This window comes from Barbus barbus, assembly GCF_936440315.1.
Source record: "Barbus barbus genome assembly, chromosome: 16".
Classification (NCBI taxonomy): Eukaryota; Metazoa; Chordata; class Actinopteri; order Cypriniformes; family Cyprinidae; genus Barbus; species Barbus barbus.
The window spans coordinates 26,107,761-26,125,528 of record NC_136744.1 but is presented as its reverse complement, the minus strand read 5'-3'; the positions used below and the strand labels follow the sequence as shown (position 1 = coordinate 26,125,528).

At 37.6% G+C, this 17,768-nt stretch overlaps 1 protein-coding gene across 1 annotated transcript in view; it reads right to left on the bottom strand.

The window, feature by feature from the left end:
- Positions 1-17,768, bottom strand: part of LOC306882661 (cadherin-23-like) — a 258,486-nt gene that overhangs the window by 162,437 nt on the left and 78,281 nt on the right. Inside the window, exon 6 of the mRNA XM_079437468.1 lies at positions 18-212. Within this exon, the coding sequence (XP_079293594.1) occupies positions 18-212 (195 nt within the window). The remainder of the gene's footprint in view (positions 1-17; positions 213-17,768) is intronic.

The window sequence follows — 17,768 nt, the reverse complement described above, 5'->3', positions numbered from 1 at the left end:
TCAGTGTGTTTTCTAACCGTGGCATTAACAGTGAGCTGATAGGCGGTTGTCGTCTCATAGTCCAGCACTCTCGTCACAGTAACGATTCCTCTGGCCCCGTCAATGGAGAAGAACGGAGAGGGTGGCTGGAAGGAGAAGAGCACACTGCCACCCACGCCCTGATCCGGGTCTGTCGCGTTCACCATGAGCACAGATGTTCCCACTGGAGTGTTCTATTTACACAGAGACAGTAATGATACAACTTGCATAATGAGCACTATTTAATGCTGTGGTTAAGCATATTTCAGATGATGAGTGACAGCTCTTGTCTCAATCATTTCACCTGACAGTAAGTGACTCACGTGTGAAATGATCAGACCCCTGCTGTCTCTGAGATATGATGCAGTCAGTCAGCACCAGAGAGAACACAGACTAAAATGCTAGAGGAGCATTTTCAGACTCTCCCTAAGTTTTAAGTCAGTATTCATACAGTATCTTCATGAATGTGGTCTATAAGGTTGAATCTGATTAAAATACGTAATTTTTACTCCAAAACAAAGCCAATATGTATGGCTATATGGATACAGTATATAAATGTATTTTTTAAAAATTACACTCGTGCGGCATCGTGCCTACAGCCGAATCACAGCTTTGTCAATATACAGCCATATCGCACTGCTATGACTGTGATATTGCGTTAATGCAACAGTTTGATGGCATGAGTGTGTAAATACACAAGAAACAACAAAGGAGTGTCTTTAAAAGCCCTCTTTTGTGCAGAACTACTTCCTTCCACCATGGATTCAAATCTAAAGATGACAGTTCAAAAGATGAGCCCAAGCCTTCATTACTAATTCCAAAATATCACTTTAGAGCTACTAACGAAAGTTGAGTTGCTTCATTGAAAAGGTAGTGTGTTACTTATTAAAAGCTCACTGTATCGTGTAGAGCAGGGGTAGGCAACGTCGGACCTGCAGTGCTGCTGTCCTGTAGAGTTTAGCTCCAGCCCTAATCAAACACACCTGAACAAGCTAATCAAGGTCTTCAGAATTACTAGGGCTACAGGCAGGTGTGGTTTTTTCAGGGTTGGAGCTAAACTCTGCAGGATATCGGCACTCTACACCCCTGGTGTAGAATATTATGAGAGAGATGGACTGAGCGACTGGGATTGCCTGCATCTGATACAGCATTCATTCTTCGGCTCTCATATTCTTATCTCATATTCACAATAAAACATTAGTTTGAATGTCCGCTATCTTTGTCATAGTATCCTTTCATCTGTTAAGGGTGATTTCCGATGACAGCACTGCTCAGTGCATGTGTTGGCTGCATTTTACAAGGTGTTGCTGAAAGTAAAAATAACTTCCTTGTTTACAATACTGTTTCAGTCTCTTTCAATATAAAAGTCTTTACTGCTGACTCACTCTTAAATACAGTCTCTGGTCGCCATCTAATGGTGAAATAATGTAACAAAGATCATCATCACAAACACACACACATAGCTGCCCTACAATACATCTACACGCACCTACACTAGAAAAAAAGTCTACAGTATATGGAACAGGAAAGGCAACTTCATAAACTTTTGCGGAGAATAGCTGACGTTAAACAGCCAGCAGTATTATTTATGCTTATATACGGTATTCTATTTACATATATTTATTTATATAAGTCATTTAAATAAAGCTGAATGTCGCCGCATTACTCCCAGAATCCCTAGGCCACAAAAAAAGAGAGCAAGAGAGTTCCACACTTCCTATTCGCAAACAGTAAACCAGATCCTTCCTGAGAGAAAGAAGTTGTACTTCAGCAAGCACTCCCTTTTTATCTCTTTCAATAAAACAGGAGATATCCATCCTTTGAAAAGAAAGGATTTAGAAAAGATTCAGATAAACTATTGAAGAGAAAGAAAGCATGAGAGGTATAAAGGACAAAGATAAAAGAGAGAGAGAAAAGAGGATTAGAAAAAAATAGGAATCATAAGAAGGAATGAAGATAGATGTGGACAGTGAATTCTAACTTGCTGTCTTGCCTCGACCTGATAACGTCCTCTCACACTCTCACTGCTCAGCTGCCCTCAGCTCTTATACGCTAAAGTTCACACACCTTAAATCAAAACGCTTTAGGTCAACTAAGGAAACTGGAACACTTCTTTTATTTTTCAATTTAATAACTGCATTACAATCACATTTTTACTGTAGGTCTGTGACATTTTTCATTAAAAAATGATTACATATACTGTGTTCTTTGCCTGTTTCTGAGTGTACAGGATGCTGATGACAAACATATCAGAATATTTAGCAGCCCCCTATGCAAAAGAAAGTGTTGATCTGAGAAAGAATTTTGTATTCAACTATAACATTTTAGGTTAGGAAAAAGCCTAACAAGAATATAAAAGAAGAAGAATGAAGGAAGAAAAAGAATGCATGAGTGGGAGAGAGAGGCATATCTAATAGTATTAAAAACCTCAAATACAGCAGGGACTCCCCAGCCTCTTTCAACTGCAGTATGTTAGAGAAGATTATTCCCAAACCAGGAAAACAGAAAGAGGGAAATGGGAGGAGAGAAAGAGGCTACTTATTATTAGCTTTCTGCCTCATTTATACATTGTGGCACATGAAAAATCAGTTTACACAAAAACACCACAGGAAAAAAGAGAGATTCAAAGAGAGATCAAGAGTGAAAGGTGAAAAGAGTGAAGCTTACATTAAGATCGAGCCATTGCTGTAACTCAAACAGTAAAAGAATCTGCCAAATGTATACATTTAAAGGAACAGTTTTGACGATTTGAAAAATTTGCTGAAAATCTACTCGCCATCCAAGATGCAGATGAGTTTGTTTCATCATCAGAGCAAATTTGGAGAAATCTAACATTACATCACTTGCTCACCAAAGGATCCTCTGCAGTGAATGGGTGCCATCAGAATGAGAGTCCAAACAGCTGATAAAAACTTAACAATAATCCATGTCACTCCAGTCCATCAATTAATGTCGTGTGAAGCAAAAAATGGCATTTTTCTAATGTCCATAATATTGCTTTCACCAGTGAAACAAATCATCTGATATGAATCAGGGGAGAAATATGCACAGATCAAGCATCATTTGACTCCAGCATTGTTAACTAGAAAAACAGTCTCAAACAGTTCTAACTGAATATGTGGGTGGATTTTGATGTGAGAGGACAGCAGCAGATGCACTTTTTCAGATTTTTATGGATTACGGACTCGTATTTTGGACTGTAGCAATGGTTTCAAGTTGCTTTTCACCTCACAAGACATTAACTGATGGACTCGAGTCATGTGGATTACTTGTGGATTACTGTAATGTTTTTATCAGCTGTTTGGACTCTCATTCTGACGGCACCCATTCACTGCAGAGGATCCATTGGTGAGCAAGCGATGTAATGCTAAATTTCTCCAATTCTGTCCCCATGAACAAACAAATTAATCTGCATCTGAGGATGAGTGCATTTTCAGCACATTTTCATTTTTGAGTGAACTATTCATTCAAAGTTAGATTTAGAGTGAGATGTGGGGTAAAATTCAAATTGAGACTTGAACAACAAACACTAAAGGAAGCAACAATACATTCCTCTGAAGATCACTGTGCAGACACACAAACAGTTTAACTACACACTCTGTTCAACATGTTCTTAAGCTCTATAATTACTATTATCATATTTCTAAATGATCACAAGCCCCTTATCAGCTCATTAACCCATCTGAAGTCTTCCCAGAGACTCTCTGAGGAGACAAATTAACTAAAAATGTTTAGGATCACAGGGATTCCTTCATCATGTTCAGTCTGTTCTTTTTTTCTGTCATATTCAATTCTATCCTTATCATCAAGAGTTCAGTAGCAAATCAGCATAAATTATATCCTCTACAGAGAGAGGAAAATTATTTTCAGTGCTTTTCTGACAATGTTAAAATTATAGCAGTCTATAAGCTAGGATCTCAGGTACAACTCTATCAGATCATATCTGTCAATAAGACTTTGTCTTTTTATCTCAGGGTTTTAATTTACAGAAATGAATACTTATGCATTAAAATGTATCAAAAGTGATGGTAAAAACATTTTTAATGCTAAAAAAGATTTATATTTAAATAAATATGGTTCTTTTGAATTTTCTATTCATCAAAGGAAAAAAAAACATCATGCCACACAACTGTTTTCAACACTGATAATAATGTTTCTTGAGCAGCAAATCAGCATATTAACCCGAAGGTTGTGGGTTCGAGTATCAGGTCCGGCAGGGATTGTAGGTGGGGGTAGTGAATAACCAGCACTCTCTCCACCCTCAATACCACAACTGAGGTGAGACCCTTGAGCAAGGCACCGAACCCCCAACTGCTCCCTGGCCGCCACAGCATTGGCTGCCCACTGTTGTGTGTGTGTTCACTTCTCACTGCTGTGTGTGTGCACTTGGATGGGTTAAATGCAGAGCACAAATTCCAAGTATGGGGCACTTCCTTTCCTCTTCTTCATTCTTTTATAAAGTAAGTTAACTTTTCAACTACGCTTACTTAGATGTAAATATTTAAGAAAACAAATTCAGCTTAACATCTGTAAAATCATGGACGCCGCTCTCTCAGTAATTGTTTTAGGATCACAATGAGACAGTAAAATAAAGGCAAATTCATCACTCATTTTGTGGTAAATTGTGTTTTCACAGTTAAGCTTTTAACATCTGCTGCTAAATAGAATGCTTGCAGTTTGGAGTTTGAATGTACAGCAGATGTCCTGTCGCACCAATCAGTGATGACAGTATTTGCATATCCTGATGTTTTGCTTCACAATTATTAAAAGGGAAATTTGACTTAAAGGTAAGCAATTTCTGGAAGCCAATGTTGATATTTGAAATCACCAAAACAAACACGCCCCTACCCCAAAAGGGTCTCGCCCCTATTTTGATAGATCTGTCCCACATATATGTAGCCTACGCAACCCAGGCAACGATTAGTTCTGTGAAACATAAGCCGCTTTTCCACCAAATGTACCTGGAACAATATGTCCCAGGAACTGTTTTCCCACTCCTCTTATGATCCACTCCTACACTCCTCTTATGATCAGTGGGACCCCCGTGGAGAGGGTGAGCAGCTTCAAGTACCTCGGTGTAAACATCTCCGAGAACCTGACTTGGACTACACGCATCCAATCACAGGTAAAGAAAGCCAGGCAAAGACTGTACCATCTGCGACAGCTGAGGAAATTCAGGGTCTCACCAGCAATCCTGAAAACTTTCTATTCAGGGACCATAGAAAGTGTATTGACTCAGTGCATCTCAGTGTGGTATGGAAACAGCTCCAATCAGGACTGCAAAGCACTACAGAGAGTTGTGCGCTTAGCTGAGCGCATCTCAGGGTCTGCTCTCCCCTCTCTGCAGGACATCTACCTCAAACGCTGCAAAAATAGAGCTGTCAAAATAATCAAGGACTCAAATCACCCTGGTAACCAGCTATTCACTTTGCTTCCATCTGGTAAGCGCTTCCGTAGCCTGATGGCAAAAACTGAGAGACTTAGGAGGAGCTTCTTCCCCCAGGCCATCAGGCTCCTAAACTCTAACTCTGTGTCATAACATCACTTGACTCCATGTAAATATCACCATCAATAAGCTATTCATAATTTTTCTCTACCTCATATTGCTGCTATTATATACCTACAACTTTTTTGCACATTATTTTGCACATTCCTCTTAGTACTATTTAAGTCAACAACATACTGACCTGCACATTTATATTTATATTTTTTATCTATCTTTTTATTTTATTCTTTTATTTTATTTTATTTATTTATTTATTTTATTTTTTTTATTTTTTTTTATTTTTTCTACTTTTCTTCTCTTAATATTTGTATACTTTATAATTGCACTGTCCTTGGAGTGGACCTGACCTACATTTCACTGCTGGTTATACTCTGTATAATTGTGTATGTGACAAATAAAACTCTCGAATCTTGAAAAAATCTTGAATCTTCCCCCAGACCTGTTGCTGTCTGCGTTTCCATCACAGTCTAAAGTATCGAGAAGATTAGGCAAATAGTCTGGTGACGTAACGTTAGGTCTGCGCACATTTCTTAATACCAAGTACGCAAATTTCAGACTTGCATCCTCGGTAGTTCGGACTTCACAAGTTAAACTCAGGAGTGTGAACTCCCGCGGATCGATCAACACAAGTCCGGTAATTCTGCAAAGAGCAGCGTACTTGATAACGTCAGTCAGTTCGCCTCGGCTACTGCAATCTTCCTCACTGTATTTACAGACGAAATATCAAACACCACTGACTCTTTTCATTTTCATTTAAACATATTTATAGAACAATAGAATAAAGACCAAATATTACCGGTTAGATTTACCCAAAACTAATTATATCTTATGTTTATCCACTACAGAGACATCAGATCCAGCGGCAAATGTCAGAAGGACTAGCCGAGGTTATGCTCCTCTATTTGGGATACATGAGCACTGAGCGCCCGGTGATCGCGTGGAGCTCACGTCTCTGAAATTGGCAAAGCACATTTTCAAACAGGTGCTGTTTTTAGAAATAAAACCGTAGATTTGAGTTTTAAACAACTACATTACAAATCAGTGATGACAGTAGATGACAGTAGATGACAGGGGCAGTCGTGGCCTAATGGATAGAGAGTTGGACTTGTAACCTGAAGGTCGTGGGTTCGATTCTCCGGTCCGGCAAGGATTGTAGGTGGGGGAGTGAATAACCAACACTCTATCCACCCTCAATACCATGACTGAGGTGACACCCTTGAGCAAGGCACCGTACCCCCAACTGCTCCCCGGGCGCCACAGCATTGACTGCCCACTGCTCCGGGTGTATGTTCACTACTGTGTGTACACTTGGATGGGTTAAATGCAGAGCACAAATTCCAAGTATGGGTCACCATACTTGGCCACACACCACTTCCCTTTCCCTTTTTTTTTTTTTTTTTTTAGTGGACTTCAGGAGAAACCCCCTGCTCTCCCCCAGTCACCATCATGAACAGCCCTGTGACTGCAGTGGAGTCAATCAGATTCCTGGGCACCACAATTTATCAGGACCTGAAGTGGGACAATCACATTGAGTCCATTGTGAAAAAGGCCCAGCAGAGGTTGTACTTCCTTCGCCAGCCGAGGAAGTTCAACCTGCCACAGGAGCTGCTGAAACGTTCTACTCTGCCATCATTGAATCCATCCTCTGCACTTCAATAACTGTCTGGTTCAGCTCAGCTACAAAATCTGACCTCAGAAGACTACAGAGGGTAGTCCGGACTGCTGAGCGAATCATTGATACAACCCTCCCCACTCTCCAAGAACTGTACTCATCCAGAGTACATGCCGCAGTGGTTTTCCTCTTTTTGTTTTTTATCCGCCATCTCTATCTTTCTGTCGCTCGGCTCGGCTTTTCACTGAACGCTCTCTCCTCCATATCACAAGTAGACACACCCCTTACTGCTGATTGGCAACAAGTTTGTTTTGGTACTTGACCCCGACTCAGTTTTCTAAAACGTTTTTGAAAAATTACATACCCTGCCTTGAATGAATTCACACACATTTTGTGAAGTAATCTAATTAATCTAACAGGTCTATCTTAAACCTTACTATTCTCACATAAGTGTGCATCTCGTTTTTATGAGCTGTGCATGAAAATCAACAATAAAATTTCCTACAATTCCATTCCATGTGCATTAAAATGTTTGTGTAAACACATCTTGCACAGTACAGTATGTCACTTTCAGTAGCTTCCTTGTCAACAATTTTTGCCTGGCAAGCACAAAAGTGAAACTCTGCACTCTGCAAGGGGACAAATATTGCTCACAGAATAATGCAGATGTCAGTTAAATTTACAAAATCCACACAACAGATAATTTAGTCCAGTTTATGGTCTAAATCCAGTGGCCCTCTGAGGTCTGCACTGCGCTTCACTGACCATTAGCCTGTGCATTAAACACTCTCCAAAGGGATAATTACTCTGATGCAACAGAGAGACATAAGCAAATGAAGTCATTGAGCACCCACTGTCTAACACATGTCTAACTCACTGACAGCATTAAATCACTGGAGGTTGATGAGTCTCTGACAATGAGGTCTATAATACCTAACCAGAACGACTGTACTGTGTACTATATAGGGACTTTTGCACCTGGCAGTAATAGGAACTCAGTTATAGGAACTAGCCGCCAAGGCGATCCCTCGAGAACTAAATTTGCCCCTAGGGCCATTATAATGACAACATTCGCACCACAAGCAGGAACTTTGTAGTTTAGAAGTGCCTTCGGTGTTAGTCCATCTATCACTACTTTCCATGGTCGTGGAGTTATTTCATGAGAGAGGGGCGGAGTCAGCAGAGAAACATGGACTAGATCAGCGTGCTGAAGACAGAGCTGATTTTGACAGGTTTAAAAAGGTGTTTTTTACACTACCATGGAGAAATTTTAACCAAAGTATGTTATAGACTTCCCTGGGTATTAAGACTTGTATGGCTTAATATAATGTAAATGATGTCTCTTGATGAAAATGTAGTAGAAAACCTGTTAAAGATTTGTCATTTTAAAAAAAATCACATCGTTTTATAAATATTTTGGACTATGGGGGGTGCCATTGTTCTGATGACGCAAAATGGCACTACCTGTTGCTATTTTTACCACAACACAACTTAGAGTAGACAACTCAGAAAATAAAATACTGATATGATGACCACAGCTACTGAAAGAGCTAAGTGGTGGCGATGGATATAAGTATAGGTTTAAACCAAATACTGTACCATGGATTTTTCCCCACAAGAAGTCTAAAAGCCCCAGATATCGAGGGATATCCGCGCTGAGAAACTCCTCTAGAGGCCACGCATCATGATTAGCATTGGCATGTTTACATCCTAAAAGATGGCATCTAGCGTTTCTTGTCTCAGCCATTTGCAAGCTCTTTCAGTAGCTGTGGTCTACTAAAAGACTCAAAGGCATCAGGGCTAAAGTGGAGAGAAAAAAGAAGCGGGTCTTTAGGACGTTTTATTCGTCCACAGGAATATCTTCCCATTCTTTTCTCCTCCTATTATCGCTAGGAAAGCAGTGAAGTCTTACATTGCTTCTCTTGTTTCCCTTCGACTGAAAATTACAACCAAAAGCCACACAATGTGGTATCGTATCAGTACTTTATTTTCTGAGCTTTGTATTCTGAGTTGTGTTGCGGTAAAAAGCACCAGTAGCTCACCGAGTGCACCTATTTGACGTCATCAATGCAGAATACCGTGCACATAAAATCATTTCGCCATTGTCCAAAAGCAATGTCGATTTTTTTTAAATAACATACACTTTCATGGGTTTTCTACTACATATTTAAATAAGATACATCATTTACGTTATATTAAACTATACATGTCTTAATACCCGGGGATCCCTTTAAGACCCTAAAGAATCAACTTGTGGAAAATGGGCATCCAATGACCCCTTTAAAGTTAAAAACAATTTTGGGTTTAAAATCATTGATAAAGTAAAATAAAATCAAACATTATTGTAAATGTGTAAGTATTGTAAATGTCCAATGCTCTTTTCAAAAGTTCCTTTCTTTGAGATATTTTAATTTTGAAAGGCCAATTAGGTATTTTTTTAAAAGACAAAACATAATTAATAGAAGCAATTAAGTTTTTCATGCTTAAACATGCTCCTTCATGACCCCATGACCTTCATCGCCTGCACAAGGTTGCCGCTAATGCCAGAGAAAATCACCAACCCTCACTGAAAATAACAGACATGCTAACAGACTTTATCAGACATTTTTGTTGCAAATCATTTTATGCCTGAATTTCTTAACAATCCACTCGAACAAGTTAATCATACTCTCTTGTTCGCTGACTTTCTGTTAAACACTATAAAGACCTTTGTGGTTAGCCAGCTATTGTTTAAACATTTCATACAACAGAAAAGTATTTTAGCCGCTTAGCGTGTCTCTCAGCGTGTCCTGTCGTTAACTCTTTTCTGCCTAGCTTTGGCAAGTGAAGGGGGCTGATTAAAGTTACACTGTGAAATACATATGAAAGCTGGCCTTTTCATAGTTGAGAGTGAGCGGGGGCGTGAATACCGGTTTGGAAGAAAGTTGAAGTTTAGTCAGGTTGAGCAGGAGTGGATGGCTGAAAGCAGCTGGCGCGCTGAAGGTTTTCATTGATTGGGAGGGTTAATAGAGACATTGTGTGATAGAGGAGGTGAGGAAGGGGTCCACAGCGAGTACGTTCTCAAAGTGAGGCTAGCTCTAGCTGTAAAGGGCTAATTTACAAGGCTGACGCGGAGCGGTGGCAGGATCACGCAGTGCGCTAGCCTAAAGCTGTAAAACCCCTGCAGGGTACAAGCAGAGCCGGCCGACCGCTGCCAACAATACCGCACTGATTACAGCTACGCCCGCTAAAAGACCGGACTCCAACACCCACTCTACGCCAGATACAGGCCTCATGATTATACCTCTCTTTCCCTCTGCTTTTCTCCTTCCCTCTTTTTCACGCTTAGCAATGTCACTTTCCTCATTGACTTTCACACTATGACTAATTCTCTTTTTCTCCTTCGCTGGGGCAGCCAACCATCCTGCATAATACAGAGCCATCATGTATTTTGGAATAAATTTGCATTTCAAATTATATCCATACTTTCCCATGTCTCAGTAAAAAAAAAAAATTGCTTGGAAATTAATTACAAAGAAACAGCAACACTTTGAATTAAACCTGAAATTTGGAAGTGGAAAGACTGAAATAGTATTTTCTTGTAAAATGTACTCCGATCATTTTTGAACAATTATTTTCTTACTGTGTATACTTGCAGTTATGTCACTTGCAAATGTCTGACATGCAAAGGACCGTGAGCTTCATTTCAATTTCAGAAAAAATGTGTGATTAATTAGTTATTTTTTTGTAATCAATTGACAACACTAATTAAAATACAAACATGTTTTTTTTTAATTGCAATAATATTTCACAATATTATTTCACAATAATTAAATGCAGCCTTGGTGAGCCTTTTTTTTTTTTTAAATAAATTCTTACTGATCTCAAACTTTTGAACAGAATATATCTCACAAACCCCAAACTGTTTTTTATTTCTTAACAAACAAGCAACTAGTCTTTACCTAAAAAGAAAGTAAAAACTAAAAGAGTGCAAAACTAAACGTTTTCCTCTGCTGAAGCCGGCATCCCCATCACTCGCACTCTTTAGCTAACGCTGCTCAGTTTTGCGAGTTTCACTGCAAAGTTTAAAGAGAAATGACAGAGAAACGGAGAGTAGTTTGCCCTTCAAAGGACCTGACGAGGAATGGGAAGATACTTTCTACCAAATTATGCAAATTATAATGCAACTATATATGTTTTAATTTGACGCCTACATCAGACAGGGAAATTATGCAAGTGATTATATTATCCTCCTCTTCTTTCACAATCTGTTCATTTTGTATTATGAAAATAACACAATGAAATAAACATCTGTGGAATTTCATCCTGACAGCAACAACTATAAGCTGGCAAATGGTGATGATATAAGACCATTTTAATGCATCCAAGTGGCTCTTTTTCACCGCAAACACACAAAAATTCCCCCTCTATTTCTCCCTGAAAAATGGAATCATTTACCAAACTCTATACTTGTATTTCTCATCAGTATCTTTTTTACGTCCTGCGCTCCACTGTCATCCATCAGAGAGAGATACCTCATATATCAGTGCTGAAATGAGCTAATCAATTATTTAACACCTTATCCAACCTGAACACAAGCACAACGCCCTTCACACCAACAGTACAGTCGCACAGACGTGTGTGTGTGTGTATGTGTGTGTGTGTGTCGGTGTGTTTTAATGGCTAATGAGCCAAAAGATTACTGATAAAGTTAAAGAATTATCCTTACTGCAGTGGTAACACTTCACAATAAGTTTAAATTAGTTAAAATTAGGTAGTTCATTGGGTATTATGAACTAACAACTATTTATTCAAGTTAATGTAATTAGTTAATGTAATGTTTTAAATACTTTAACTTTTCAAATTATTATGGTATCTAACCTAATCCAGATTTATTAGTGTTATTATTACTAATAGATATGTACAACCCGAATTCCGGAATGTTGAAACGTTTTTTAAATTTGAATAAAATGAAAACTAAAAGACTTTCAAATCACATGAAACAATATTTTATTCACAATAGAACATAGAGAACATAACCAATGTTTAAACTGAGAAATTTCACACTTTTATCCACTAAATGAGCTCATTTCAAATTTGATGCCTGCTACAGGTCTCAAAAAAATTGGCATGGGGGCAACAAAGGGCTGAAAAAGCAAGAAACTTTTCAGCTGGGAGAACATCTATCAACTAATAGAGTTAATTGACATCAGGTCTGTAATAGGATTGGCTATAAAAGGGATGTCTTAGAGAGGCAGTCTCTCAGATGTAAAGATGGGCAGAGGCTCTCCAATCTGTGAAAGAGTGCGTAAATTGATTGTGAAATACTTTAAAAACAACGTTCCTCAACATCAAATTTCATCATCTATATTGCATAACATCATCAAAAGATTCAGAGAACCTGGAGAACTCTCTGTGCGTAAGGGACAAGGCCGAAGACCTTTGTTGGATGCCCATGGTCTTCGGGACCTCAGACGACACTGCATCACTCATTGGCATGATTCTGTCATTGACATTACTAAATGGGCCCAGGAATACTTCCAGAAACCACTGTCGGTAAACACAATCCGCCGTGCCATCAGTAGATGCCAACTAAAGCTCTATCATGCAAAAAGGAAGCCATATGTGAACATGGTCCAGAAACACCGTCGTATCCTGTGGGCCAAGGCTCATTTAAAATGGACTGTTTTGAAGTGGAAAAGTGTTCTATGGTCAGACGAGTCCAAATTTGACATTCTTGTTGGAAATCACGGATGCTGTGTCCTCCGGGCTAAAGAGGAGGGAGACCTTCCAGTGTGTTATCAGCGTTCAGTTCAAAAGCCAGCATCTCTGATGGTATGGGGGTGCATTATTGCATATGGTGTGGGCAGCTTGTTTTGGAAAGCACTATGAATGCTGAAAGGTATATAAAGGTTTTAGAGCAACATATGCTCCCCTCCAGATGACGTGTATTTCAGCAGGACAATGCAAAACCATATACTGCAGCTATTACAACAGCATGGCTTCGTAGTAGAAGAGTCCACATGATGAATTGGCCTGCCTGCAGTCCAGATATTTCACCTATAGAGAACATTTGGTGCATCATTAAACGAAAAATACGTCAAAGACGACCACGAACTCTTCAGCAGCTGGAAACCTATATCAGGGAAGAATGGGCCAAATTCCAACACCAAAACTCATCAAATTTGAAATGAGCTAATTTTGTGAATAAAATTTAAAGATTTCTCAGTTTAAACATTTATGTTCTCTATGTTCTATTGTGAATAAAATATTGGCTCATGTGATTTGAAATTATTTTAGTTTTCATTTTATTCAAATTTAAAAAACATCCGAACATTTCCGGAATTCGGATTGTGTATATATATATATATATATATATATATATATATATATATATATATATATATATATATACACTATATATTGTGTGTATATATATATATATATATATATATATATATATATACTGTATATATATGAAATCTATATATTATGTAATATAATAAATATAATAGTATTCATTAATTTTAATTAAATATTAATACAAATATAGTAATTACGTAAGTAAAGTAATAGGCCTAGTATATATTATAATTATAGTTATAACTATTATAATAAATTACATTATATGACTTATTTATTTTTACAATAATATTATTATAAAATATTATTACAATTTATTTTATTATATTATTACAATATATACAATTTATAGCATGTTATATTATAATAATTAAAGGGATAGTTCACCCAAAAATGAAAATTCTGTCATTAATTGCTCACCCTCATATCGTTCCAAAAATAGTAAAATAGTCCATGTGACATCAGGGGTTCAACCTTTTGTGTGCAAAGAAAACAAAAATAACTACTTTATTCAACAAATCTTCTCCTCTTCATCCCGTCTGCTGTGATGAGCCGCCATTGTGGAAAGAGTATCGTGACTCATGCACTTGCTTCTGCTTCATGTAAACAACTCATGAGCGTGCTCATCAAAAATTTCTTGGTCTAACGGGTTTGGAACAACATGAGCGTGAGTAATTAATGACAGAATTTTCATTTTTTGGTGAACTATCACTTTAAATATATTAAATGAACATATTAAACCTAGAATTAATAAATGCTGTATAAATATTAGTGTCTGATGGACTGCAGCCGTGTAGCACTCATTATGTGATATAAGTAGTGTTACAGGGCTGTAGTCTATCAGACACTAATTTTAATTGAAGTGCTCAACAGAGATGTCATAACAACTGGTATTCATGTCATCTTCAGGCTCCTGGAAAATAAAGAGTCTTACGCCAGAATGTTGTTTATAGTTTTTAGTTCAGGTGCCTTCATTCTCTGAACCCTTATTATCAAGTGTCTTCTCTTGAACTGATCACATCAGTCCTGTTCTTTCTGAACAACAAGTCTCAGGCTGTCAAAAACCCATACCAGAACTTTTCATCCCACCATAAATAGCACTGATGTGGATCCTGCTGACCTACGACTGCGTTGGCAAACACAGGAACAATCATATCATTAAGTTTCACTGACGACACTACAGTTCTGGGACTCATCAACCCAGTGTGTGGACAACAATCCCTTAACATCAGCAAAACAAGGGAGTTGATTATCGACTACAGACGACACAAAGCACTTCCTAATGAAACACAAACTGCAAGAGTCTGTGTGGTCAGATATGTAAATAGTCAGTTAAACCTGTGTTGGAAAAGTATACAGAGGGTGTGAGAAAGAGGACACAAGTGGTATTCACATTCTCATTCACATTGCATCTAAATTTCCCAAGATCTGATTTTCAATTTTCTTGTTCGTACTCTCATATTTCATTTTCCTCCTGTTTTTTTTTTGTCCTCATCCACTTTAGTGAACATGACGAGAACGGAGCAGAAAGAAAGAGTGAAAGATGAGTAATGAAGCAGAAGAACAGCTCTTCTCCTCTTCTACTGGATGGAAATGGCTCTGAACGGAAGGGGGGGGCTGCACATCTCCATTCTCCTTTATTCTATCCCTCTCATCACTCTATCCTGAATCTACCAATCAAAATTTACACTGAAAGCGCACGCAATGGTATGACACAATCCATCGTCGCCTTGGCGAAGCTGCACCCACAATTAGTGATGTCGTACACAATAATTTGTATCACTACTGGAGACACTACTTTAAAACAAGGGTTTACCTATACAAATTATTGCAGGCGCAAATTTATTAAAGCAGGATAAGTGAAATTTCCATTACCAAAAAGCACAATAGATTAATATGATACTGCGCATGCGCTGATTTGTGATTGCTTGTTTTGAGTTTGAACTCCGTCAAGTTGATTTTGTATCGTCTATTTTCTATCTTAAAAACAATTTTTTAATTTAATATATGTTGCCTCTTTGTAATATTATTAGAAAATACGGGATTAGCTTTCATTGTTATGCTGATGATGCTCAACTATATATCTCAACAAGACCAGATGAAACGTCTAAACTAAGCTAATAGATTGTGTAAAAAATGTAAAAGATTGGATGAACAATAATTTCCTCCTATTAAATTTAGATAAGACAGAGATATTAAGTACACAGAATCTCTTGGATTACAATTTACAACTAGACGGATGCACGGTCACGTCCTCTAAAGTCAAAAATCTGGGTGTTATATTAGACGGCAACTTGTCCTTTGAAAATCATATTTCCCATGTTACAAAAACAGCATTCTTCCATCTTAGAAACATTGGCAAGCTTCGAAACATGCTACCCGTTTCTGATGCAGAAAAGCTAGTTCATGCATTCATGACCTCTAGACTGGACTATTGTAATGCACTGCTAGCTGGTTGTCCTGCAATTATACAAAATATTATCTATATGATTAACGTGTAAGTCTTCTGAAATCATACTAATACAAATAAGATCATTTTTATATTTTATGAAAGAAAAAAATCAAAATTTGTAACAAGATGAGGGAAGAAAATGAGATTCTACCATGTAAAAACTGCTCTAGGTATAGTATAGTATAGTATAATATAACATAATATAATATAATTAATTTTTATTTAATTTATTTCAAATGATTTAAATGTAATTTATAAGAATTTGTGATTATTTAAAATAAATCAATGATATATATTTAATTTAATAAATGTAATAACTAACTTATATTGGCATACATAGCCAACATCCAACACACACATACACACAGTCTGATGTTTAGGTACGTGATGTAAAAATAATGGATGGTTTTTAGTCACTCAGTCATACAAAATGATCTTACACTTTTAACCTTGTACACTGACAGCCAAAGACTGTGTTTGTGCATATGAACACTAAGCTTGTAACACACAAATGCAGTGGCATATGCCAGCTTAAAGAGCAACCAATGTAAATAGAGTATATCTCAATCTGTAGAGGTCTGTATGAAGAAATATACACTATCTAATCGGCACACATGCCATACACACACAGCTCATGGCTGACTGGTCACCAAAGGTCTGTGCTGTATATTTAAGAAGAAAGATAATCAAGAAAGAGCCTGGAAGGCCGAAAGACACCAAGAGAGAAAAAAAGCAAGAGTGAGTGAGAGAACAAAATGTACAAAGAGAAAAACTGATGGTATTTGGGTACCTCATGGCGAGAGCACAAGGACGCCACAAAGAAAAACCTTCCATCTCCCATTCCTCTGTCTCAATCATTCAAACTCTTTCATTCTCTCATTCATCCTATTTTTTGTGTCTCAGCGGGAGCGAGCCAGGGTCAGACACACACATGGGATGAACACACCACAGAAATGCTACGGAAAAGACAGGGAAATGATGATAATGAAAATTGTCATTATTTACTCACCCACACCCTTCAGTTTCTTTCTTCCAAAAAAAAGGCTGAATTTTTAGCAGAATGTCTCAGCTCTTTTCCATACAGCGAAAACAGACACTGTCAAGCTCCAAAAAAGAGCACCACAAAGCAACGTAAATATGGTTTATATGATGATTTGTGACATACATCTCAAATTGTCCGATAGGTTTGTGTGAAGAACAGACTACATTTCTACACTGTAGCTTTCAAATCTCATTCATGTTTCAGCATACGAAAATTTTGATTGAATCACTGATATCAAAACTAGTGCAATCTGCATCCACATGGCAAGTTATGAGTAGTCTACATGACAGAAGTACCATCATAAGACTTTTTGTGGAGCTTGACAACTGTATTTTTTCATTGTGTGCATGAGGAAAATATGCAAAATAGAATGAAAATTCATGAAGAAACCATGCAAAATAATTTAAAAAAATAAAATAATCTGGTTTTGGAAGAAAAAATAAATACCAATTTTTATTTTGGGCTGAAAAAAGTCAAACAGTCCGATAAAACAGCTTTGAAAGCATCAACCATCAAAAATACAAAATTACCACATAAACACTGTTTCCCCATTTGGTTTGTCTCATATCTCTTGGTCTCATTTCTCAGCCTCTATCCATTTCGTTCAGGTGAATTGTGTTTTTAATAGAATTAAATGCAAATGGGGAGAGAGCTGATTATCATACAAAAGGTGCATTGCACAAAGAGACACGGCATTCCAGCTTAATTTATTTCTTTGATACTGTTGCATTTGTCCAAAATAAAACACTGCAATTATCAATGAGTGTGTGTGTGTGTGTGTGTGTGTAAACTGTGC